This window comes from Cibotium barometz, chromosome 12 (assembly GCF_041138505.1).
Source record: "Cibotium barometz isolate CiBa-2024 chromosome 12, ASM4113850v1, whole genome shotgun sequence".
NCBI lineage: Eukaryota > Viridiplantae > Streptophyta > Polypodiopsida > Cyatheales > Cibotiaceae > Cibotium > Cibotium barometz.
Window position 1 is genome coordinate 49,064,657 of NC_141057.1, and position 10,939 is coordinate 49,075,595.

General features: G+C 46.3%; 1 protein-coding gene across 1 annotated transcript in view; it reads right to left on the minus strand.

Annotated features, from left to right (window-relative positions):
* Window positions 1-9,536, minus strand: part of LOC147633532 (uncharacterized) — a 94,980-nt gene extending 85,444 nt beyond the window's left edge. The window contains exon 1 of the mRNA XM_086806632.1: window positions 8,799-9,536. Within this exon, the coding sequence (XP_086662758.1) occupies window positions 8,799-9,265 (467 nt within the window). The 5' untranslated portion in view covers window positions 9,266-9,536. The remainder of the gene's footprint in view (window positions 1-8,798) is intronic.
* Between the last annotated feature and the right edge of the window lie 1,403 nt (window positions 9,537-10,939).

Sequence of the window (10,939 nt, forward strand, 5' to 3'; positions counted from 1 at the left end):
GTTGTCCTAAACTCTCATTCCGAAGTTTCGACCCATTTCCAATCATTCAAAAGTTAAGTGATGTCTCTTTAAAGTTAAAGTTGCCGAAAAGTTAAACTATGCACAATGTCTTTCATGTTTCTTGGTTGAAGCCATATGTAGGTCCAACATTCCAGGCAATTAAGAGAGAGGAGAAATAAAATATCACATTATTTATGAGTTTAAAACTCATTCAAGCATGTGAAATATGCACCTCCTTTAATGGACTCCCCTTCCTTACATATGTGTCAAAATGGAATCATTATACCCAAAATATCTCATATTTTTAATATTGCTCATAGTTTTTTACTAATAAACCTTGTACATTTTCAACTCTTCATCTTATGTGAGCATTTACTCATTTTTGGATACCCAAAATATCTCATATTTTTAATATTGCTCATAGTTTTTTACTAATAAACCTTGTACATTTTCAACTCTTCATCTTATGTGAGCATTTACTCATTTTTGGATACCCAAAATATCTCATATTTTTGATATTACTCATAGTTTCTTACTAATAAACCTTGTACATAGTCAACTCTTCATCTTATGTGAGCATTTACTCATTTTTGGGTATCATCTTTTACAAAATTGGATTTATCTCCTCCCCACACATGGATTGATCTTATTGGTCCATAGGAACCTTAATTGAACCATAATGTGTGTAGACCCCCTTATATACCCATCAAAAAAAGATTCACAGCCAACGAGTTCCACGAAAGACATGCTCGTGACTCACATTTCATTTACAACTTTTCATACTTTGAGCACAGCGATTTTGAGCCACTGAATCAACAACAAAAAAATATATGCTTACCACTGTCCATGCATGGCAAGCCATTCCAAATCCTACAATTAATGCCACAGCTAGATTTCGAGCATAGCACTTTTGAGCGACTCAATCAACACAATGAAACAATATATGCTTACCATTGTCCATGCATGGCAAGCCAACCAGATATGATTGATGAAGCTGAAGTTATAGCACCAGAAGAGATTCTCCTCCACATATGGAAGCATGGATCTGGTCGAAGAATACGACAATTCTATACGAAGTTTAAGAACCACGGAACCCATGAAGCAGCTTGGTTCGACGAAGAGTTCTTTCACGAGTACCCCCAGTTGTTCGCGGACTACTTGGAAGCTCTAAACCTACCACCAAGTTAAGCAGAAGGGAATGTCACGTGCGCCCTGCACTGGGGTACACCGGGCTGTTGGCCAGCATGACAGCATCCCTTGGTGTAGCCGGCTAGCACTAATGCCTTAGGGCAGCAGTCGGCCAGCAGAGCATGAGGAGGGGATTCAGTCGTGGGAATCACCGGGTCTGCCAGCACAAAATGCAATAAAATAATATTATTCGTCAATATGGGACTGGCTGACAGCGTATCAAACCAGCCGACTGCATGCTTTGTAGATATAAAAGTAGGTGCATCCCTCTCTCTCAGAGATTCATGTATTCAGTAGAAAACGACTTCAATTTTGCAGCACCCTACTCCTCTCCGGGCAACGAGGAAGAATCTCTTACATCTCAGCCAACATATGTGCAGTCCTTCAATCGTATGGACTTGCATCAGTGGCCAAGGAGAGTCTTCAGCAAAACCTCGGGATAGCTGGATACTCCGCCGACGTTTAGACCTCCTCGTCCTTGTGTAGGGCATTCATATCATTTGTACTCAGCATTGTACACCATTTCTCCAAAGAAAATATAAGCAAATACTCCTGCTTCCCGCCAGGGGGGGGGGGGGGGTCAGTGGTTATTGGGACCCAATCCGGTGTCATCTGTTAGCAGTCTTCTCTTGTCTGTACACACTGTCTTGGCCTCTGTTGTGGGTGTGCCCGCCTAGTTTTGGTGTGTCCCCATTTTTCCTCACTTCCATGTATTTTTTCCCATTTTTTCTAGGTGTGGGAGGGCTGTCGGCTGTCTCCTTTTGCTAGCCGACTGGTTGTTGATACCAGCCTTGGCTGACTTCAGATTCGCTGGCCAATTGCCCTTCTACTGACCGACTGGGCTTGTACTGGTCGTGGGCTGCTGTCGGCTGTCTTTGGGCTGGCCGACCCCCAGCAGCCTGGGCCCATATAAAATGGCCCCTTGCCCCCACACACTCTCCATTGTGTATTCCGGGATTTATTGGTGTATATAGCAGAGTTAAAGTAGCTTCTCTCTCTCTTTCATCTGTGTATTGCTCTCTACAGCAGTTGTCTTCATTTCCGCTGTGCATTCTGACATGGTATCAGAGCCCCAAGTGGCTTGAAGCTTGGAGACAGCAGTGGGACGTCGAGGGTTTGCTGATTGAGGTGCTAATTGGAGACTGTTTTGGGCTGTACGGGACTTGGAGATCGGGAAGAAGGCGGCCATCACCGTTGGACAGCCACCTTCCATTCTATTTGCAGCCTCTTCTTCTTTTTGCCCACCCACCCTCCCTTCACAAGACCTTGTGAACCCTTGAGATGAAAGATTTGCTTGAGATGATTGAGAAGCACGTGAAGATTCTGACACTCCCCACGTTCCCGGTGGACCGCCAGTTGGACGGGAACAACTACGACATATGGAAGGTAATGATGGAATCTGTTTTGGAGTCCTATGACTTGGCTGATTTCATTGTTGTTGGGGTTCCACGACCGGAGTTGGAAAAAGAGAAGTTACCCTCTATTCCGAAGGAACGGGAGGCACAGGCACAGTTATGGGATCGTGTTAATGCCCAAGTCCGTTCTTTCATCTTCTTCAATTGCACACCACGGGTGATCAATCACATAAAGCATATGACACTGGCCAGAGGGATTTGGTAACATTTCGCTTCTCTCTACAACACGGTATCACCCATGAAGAGAATCTCCTTGGAAGTTCAGATGTGGGTGATAAACTGCAAAGTCGTCGACGATGCGGGAGCACATCAACAAGCTGCAAGCTCCGCATTCTGTTCGAGTACTCAGGTGGTTAGTGGACACCCTTCGGGAGCCGGATGGAGCTTCCCTCCGAATGGACCACAGAGGACGAACCTCGAAGATCGCACAGAGTCTGTGATAAAAGTCATTCTGCAAAGCTTTTACAGGTAAACTATGCTTTGATGTCTCGTATCATGCGTGACAAAGAGTCCACTTCCGTCAAGGAAGCCCTTGCACAGGATACTTGGAGGAAAGCCATGCAGGTGGAACTGGATGCCATTGAGAAGAACAACACTTGGGAGTTGGTACCGAGGCCGTCAAAACGGTCAATCATTGGTGTCAAATGGGTCTTTAAGACCAAATATGCGTCAAATGGGTCAGTGGACAAACACAAAGCCAAACTGGTGGCTAAGGGTTATGCTCAGCGGCAAGGCATGGACTATGAGGATACCTTTGCACCGACAGCGAGAATGACCACAATTCGGACTGTTCTTGCCCTTGCTTCTTTTCAACGGTGGCCCGTGTATCAGATGGATGTCAAATCTACATTCCTTAATGGTTGGCTTGCCAGATGTTGGCAGCAAGCAAGGACGCTGTAGTTCTTGCATTCGTGGTAAGCAGCACAGGGAATCTTTTCCGAAGCAGGCTTCCAGGCAGGCTTCAAAACCTTTGGAGTTGGTTCACACTGACTTGTGTGGACCTGTGCAGACAGCATCCTTGGGAGGTTCTTTGTACTTTATGCTGCTTGTTGATGATTGTAGTAGATTCACATGGGTTTATTTTCTCTCACAAAAGGACCAAGCTTTTGCTCGGTTCAAGGAGTGGCATGTGATGGTGGAAAAAGAGTCTGGCTTGCAGATTAAGACTCTTAGGGCTAACAAAGGAGGAGAATTTTCTTCCAATGCCTTCATGCGGTTTTGTACGGAACATGGCATCAAGCGGAAGCTGGCCAATACAGGTTCGCCGTCAGAGACTGGAGTAGTTGAGCGTAAGAACAAGACTGTGGTGGAGATGGCGAGGACGATGCTGGAGCATCGTGATCTTCCTCGTCCACTGTGGGAAGAGACTGTGGCTACGGCTGTCCATATCCTCAACCGTTCTTCGACAACTTCAATACCGAACATGACTCCCTTTGAGGCATATTTTGGCAAGAAACTTCATGTCTCCCATTTCCGTGTGTTTGGGAGCGATGCATATGTTCACATTCCGAAGAAGCAGAGGGGGAAGCTCGACTCAAAGTCCCAAAAGCTTATCTTTGTGGGATATAACTCTCTTTCCAAGGGATACAAGTTGTATGATCAAGAGAGGAACGAGGTTGTCGTCAGCAAGGATGAGCATGTTCCGATTTCCACTGTTGATGAGCCGCCACTTCTTGGAGACCCAAATGATTCTAATGATGATTCCCAATCGATTGTTCCAGCTGGACAGCCTCAGTCAGTTGAGGAGGTTGAGCCCGCAGCTGGAGATAAGCCCCCGCAGCAGCAGGAGGCTCCGCGTTCTGTTCAAGTATCCAGGTGGTTAGTAGACACCCTTCGGGAGTCAGGTGTCGAAGCTTCCCTCCGAATGGACCACAGAGGACGGACCTCGAAGATCGCATAGAGTTCGTGATATAAGTCATTCAACGAAGCTTTTACAGGTAAACTATGCTTTGATGTCTCGTATCATGCAGGACAAAGAGCCCACTTCCGTCAAGGAAGCCCTTGCACAGGATACTTGGAGGATAGCCATGTAGGTGGAACTCGATGCCATTGAGAAGAATAACACTTGGGAGTTGGTTCCAAAGCTGTCGAAACGGTATGTCATTGGTGTCAAGTGGGTCTTTAAGACCAAGTATACGTCAGATGGATCGGTGGACAAACACAAAGCCAAACTTGTGGCTTAAGGGTTATGCTCAGCTGCCTCGCATCGACTATGAGGATGCCTTTGCACCGACAACGAGGATGACCACGATTCGGATCGTTCTTGCCCTTGCTTCTTCTCAGTAGTGGCCCGTATTTCTGATGGATGTTAAATCTGCGTTCCTTAATGGTGACCTGCAGGAGAAGGTGTATGTTGAGCAGCCTCCAGGCTTTGAGGTTCCAGGATCAAAGGGGATGGTTTATAGGTTGCGGAAGGCCTTGTATGACCTTACGCAAGCTCCTAGGGCTTGGAATCAGAAGATTGATTCCTTCTTTCTACGAACTGGATTTCAGAGATCAGTTGCAGATCCCAACCTATATCTCTTTCGGGAACGCGGTATGGTCACATTGATCATCCTTTATGTGGATGACCTCATTCTCACCGGCGGTCATATGGAGCACATTGCAGTGACGAAGGCTACCTTGTCAAAGGAGTTTGAGATGACCGATTTAGGCTTACTCCACTTCTTCTTGGGATTGAAGATATAGCAGTCCCAGAGGGGGTTCTTTGTCTCTCAACAACGGTATGTCCATGAGTTGCTTGCGGCCTTTGGGATGGAGAACTGCAAGCCTATCACGTCACCGATGGACCCGAACACAAAACTTACAGTGAATGATCCTTGTGAGCTAGTTGATGCCTCTCTGTACCGGAAGCTGGTTGGTTCATTGATCTGGTTGCTAAACACCAAATTGGACTTGAGCTTTCCTGTGGGGCCGTTGAGCTCATTTATGCAGACGCCGTTGAAATCCCATTGAGACGCATGATTGTGGATCTTGCGGTATCTGCAGGGTACGAAGGATCTTGGACTCTTGTACACCACTGTAGGTGAAACGAAGGAACGAGTTCGACTCCAAGGTTGGAGTGACTCAGATTGGGGAGGAGATCTACATCAGGCTACAATTTTCCCTCGGCGGAGGCAGCCAACTATTGCCTTGTCGTCAACAGAGGCAGAGTATCGGACTGCTTGGGGTGTTGCTTGCGAGGTTGTGTGGCTGCGGAGGTTGCTTGGCGAGATTGGATATCCACAGAAGGAGCCCCGGTCATCCAGTGCGATAACCAGAGCTCTATCGCTATTGCTCGAAACCCGGTCTTCCATGCCTGGACCAAGCACATAGAGATACAATATCACTTTGTTCGTGAGAAGATCTTGGCTGGTGACATCTTGCTTCTTTATTGTTCGACGGAGGACAATGCGGCGGACCTCTTCACGAAGTCTCTACCTCAGGCTATGCTCCGGCGATACTCCAGCTCACTGGGATTGGTTCCACATCTGGGAGCTGAGAGGGGGTGTTAGCAATCATCTCATGTCTGTACACTATGTCAGGGCCTCTGTTGTGGGTGTGCCCGCCCAGCTTTGGTGTGTCCCCATTTTTCCTCACTTCCATGTATTTTTTCCCATTTTTTCTAGGTGTGGGAGGGCTATCGGCTGTCTCCTTTTACTAGCCGACTGGTTGCTGATACCCGACCTGCTGTACAACCCTGGCCAACTTCAAATTTGCTAGCTGACTGTCCTTTTGCTGGCCGACTGGGCTTGTACTGGTCGTGGGCTGTTGTCGGTTGTTTTGGGCTCATCTTCTACATTCTACATTCTCTACTCTCCCTATTCTCTAAAGTTGATGCTACATATTCTCACGACATAAAGGTATAAAGAAGGCCTTGTTGCACGTTAACACGATCAACCTCGGTGCATGTAACATGTCGTGTCTTTGCTCTTTCTCTGAGATGAAGCCTTGCCCTTGGTCTTGTCCTTCTTCTTGAACAAACAATCCTTGGATAGATGTCCTCTTTTTTTGCAAAAAAAGTAGCAACTCTAACCTTTCTTATGAACTGAGGAAAGTGCCTGGTCAGAACTGTTGACTGACACCTTCAACTTACCTTGTGAGACGAGAACGGACTCCTCCAAAAGTAGGGAGCTAAGATCATCAAAATCCAACTGGTGGATGTGACCTGGCACCGCAGAGATTGAGAAATCACATTATAATCCGGGGGAAGCTTAGTGAGGATAAGTGCAACCAGATGAGCAAAGGACAAAGCAGCACCCATAGCCAGTAATTGGTCATGGATAATCTTGGCCTTCATAAGAAACGATTGCATGGAACTACCTTCAGGAAATAACAAACGTAGAGCTACCCTTGCAAGGTACTACCCTCATCGACAAATATCGAGCAAAGAGATCCTCCAATTTAGACCATACCTGATGAGCACTGGTGAGAGTTTGCACGGCCGATGAGACCTCCTCTGTGATGGTCCGCACAGGCACAGAATGTGCCTTCAAGTCTCGATTCTCCCAATCTTGTAATTCCGCAACAAATTCATCCTCCTGATCTTGAGTCCACCTCCTAGAGTTTTAAGGACGCTCGGGCTTCCTCTCAGTGCCCTTAACAATATCCCACAAACCCTTGTGGATGACCCAGATCCACATTTGAAGCTTCCAATGGACATAGTTGGGTCCTTTCAACTTGTCATCTTTGTTCGAACAAGGGGAAGCCATATCCATAGCAACAAGAACCACAAATCTCAACTTTCAAAGACTTCTCTCAAGTGCTTTCCAACGAAGCGAGGCTCCAGAACCAATCAGCCCCCTCTCAAACCTGAGAGAGGAGGAGGCTGGACAGCAGCAAAACAGTCCGAGAAACCACCGGGAACCGCCTACAGGAAGGTAGGAACTCGTGGAGGAAGAAGGAGATGTACAGCCACTTGTCTGGCAACTCCACATGCAAGAGAACTCACAACAACTGATGCTGGAGCAGAATTTGCAGCCAAAACTCCAGCGCTTGCCTCTGTAGAAGAAAACGCAGCCAAGAACCTAGCTGGCTTGCCCCTGTACAAGAAAACGCAGCCAAGAAACTGGCCAGCAACAAGAGAAGGGCTGGCTGGACCAGAAAACGCAGCAGATTATGAAAACGCAGCCACTGTTTGGGACTGATCTCCAGCCAGGAGGAGCTAAGAGAGAAACCCCCAAGGCACAGATGCGAAGGCGGGCAGATTTGCGGAAGATGGAGCAGCCTGAACCTGAGCGAGTGATACCATGTTGGAGAATGCACAGGCAGAAGCATAAACAAGACAAGAGAGGGAGCAGAGAGAGCTTGTGGACAAAATCAGCTTTTATATTAGCTTGAAGCTTTACAATGGCAATTGGCCAGCAAAAGAATGTTGAACTTGTGCAAGGGATTGGATGAGAAAGTGAATAATGGGGGAATTCTTTATATAGTGAGCTGGCTGACTGCTCCACGACCACATAAATCACGGAAAAATATATATAAAATGCCCAATAATAGACATAGCCCGAATACACTGAGATGCATAAATTCTAACACTAAGAACCAAAGAACTATACAAATGAATATTAAATTGGATGAACCCTTCCCATCCCAAGCATCTGAGGACCATGCTCTCCCTCGCAACCACAACAAGTGCCATCACCACATGTCTTGACATTCTACATGCCTCTATTACAAAACTATGTCATGGGTCCCTACATTTTATCTCTAAAGTCCCAAATCATACTACCCATTACCCTCCCTCTTTTGGAAGCTGATCAGAGTTACACTAGCTTATGCATCCTTTGTGTAGTCCCTCAGCAGCCCCCTACACAGCATGCAACAGCCCCCCCCACACACACACACACACAATATTTTTTATCACAATATGGAAGGGTTTTATGATGACGACCTATATGATGCTCTTCATACTATGCACTACCAATCCTTCCTTGAGAACCGATTTTTCTCACCCACAACCCATCCACCAGGCAGCCCTCTTTACCTCACAGAATCAAAATCAAAGCCTAGATCATACCCCTAAGACAATTGATATATGAGGAATGCAAAGCTCAGCAAATGTAGGCAACACAAGCATCCACAGAGATGATATGCTTTTTCTTAAGAATGCCTAAGAAGGCATCGACACACATGGGTCTTGAAATTTCTTCTTCTATTTCCTTCATTTTTCTTTTCAAGAAAAACTGACAAAATTAAAGTGGGGAAGGTGCTTACGTGATTTCCTTCTTGACAGAGGCGGCGATGCAGAAGGCGATGGTGGGCAGGAGAAGGGGGAGGAGAAGAGGATAGTCGTACTTACGGGTGTCACACTTGCATACGAAGATGCGGTAGAGGGTAATGAGGCGGAGGGTGAGGCAGTTGAGCCAAAGGGCGTAGCCAAAGCAGGCCTGGAGCCAGTAGGTCCAGAGCGGGCAAATGTCCAGGCCGGACCCTTTGCGCCTGGCGAAGTGATCGTTCACAACAAGGGTTGCCACGATCCATATGAGACCCCCCAGCGAGCTCAGTAGCGTGAGGGAGACGCTCTTCGTTTTGATGGGCCGGTAATGCCTGTTGCACAGGATGACGATGTTGCCCAGTATCATCAACAAGCCACCAACAGCAATCAGAGCCACGACCACGTAGTCCAGGGCGTTGGTTGGGCTGGGGAAGTGTTCGGCGGTGGAGGGTGTCCCATAGCTCATGGTGGGCGAGGTTGAGAGAGAGGGAGAGGGAGAGGGAGAGGGGGGCGGGGGCTCTTAACGTTCGAAGTCGACTATCGTGCTTGAAAAATTCAAAGTCCTATTAATCAGCCGTCATGGCCGAGACAAAGAGAGACAGAGACCTGATCCTGGAGGAAAGAGAGAGAGGCAGAGACCTGATCCTGGTCCTCCTTATTTGAAAATTCTCTTTTCGTTGTTGGGACTATCTATTCTATAGAAGATAAAAGATAAAGACGGGTGCCTACCCATTTCGAGCAGGACCCGTTTCCAAAGATAGGCTTATATTTTTGATAGTGGCATGACCCGTCTTCGACGGGTAGGCTCTATGCACCCCAGTTAAAGACAAAGCATCTTTGCATACAAAAAAAACCTCATAAACATCTATCACACATAGATACTCACATTGGAATCAATGAATTGAATAAGACATGTATGGAAGAGTAACACACTTGCACATCGAGTGTAGTCCGAAGCACAAATTGTCGACTACTCATGTGCTTCCACAAACTTTTCAAAACTTTTGCAAAGGTCGATGCATGTAAAGAGTGGCTTGACCAAGTCACAAACACGCAAAAGAAAAAAGAAGGTTATATTAAACTTTGACAAATAGACATAATCCCAACAAATCAAAGAATTGAGACCTTGCCCTTGGTGGGCATATCCTCTAATGAGTGCAGTCCAAGTGAGTACATCCCTGCTCATATGCATGTCAAGAAATTCATTTGCTTTTGCAAGTATTGTACCCTGCTTTCGAGATTCATGCAAATGTGATTGCATTGGGAGAGACTCATGTGACATCTATTTAAAAAAATTTAGAACATCCGGGATTTGCCCTTCCTGGGCATAAACGCACGAGAGAATACATCATGCATCTGGATAGAGCCCACGTATTCCATCCATTTGAAACAATTTAGTGCTTGCTCATCTTGGCCCTATTCACCATATTTTGTGATTAGTACACTCCAAGAGACACCATCCCAAGAAAGGAGCTCCTCAACTACTTGTCGTGCTTGGCGACCATGCATTTGGCAAACATTAACATCAACACACTGCCAACAAAAATATTAATTCCTCCATGAGCTTCTATTTAGCAATCTTATCGTGAATTTGTTCCCCCTTGCTAGCTATTCCTATGTTGCCACAGGCTTTTGACATGCAAGCAAAGGTTACTACATTTTGAAAAGAGACCCTTCGAGCTTGGTGCTTACTCTACTTAGTGCTGTTGGACACATTTAGCAAATACTGCATCCCAAAGCACGATATTATTTCTCGACAACCCTTGCCTAGTAATATCATCATGAATTTGTTCCCCTTTTTAGCCGATTCTGTGCTGCCCCCACAGGCTTTCAAAATGCAAGCAAAGTTCACTCCACACAAAGAGAGGCCCTCACCCTGCATCCGTTCAGAAAAGTTGAGTACACCATAGCCCTATTGGATATAACCTTCAATTTCATTCCAAGAAACAGCACTCCTCAGAAGGGACTCCTCAAACACTCGTGCTTTTGAGAGAGCACTACACTTGGCATATGTATCCATGAGAGCATTGCCAAGCACATTATCATTTCTGTGAGCAACCCTTGACTTGTGAATTTGTTCTCTTTGTCAACTCCTCTTGTGTGATAAAAGCAAAGGTACCACATTTAGAGAAAGGCCATT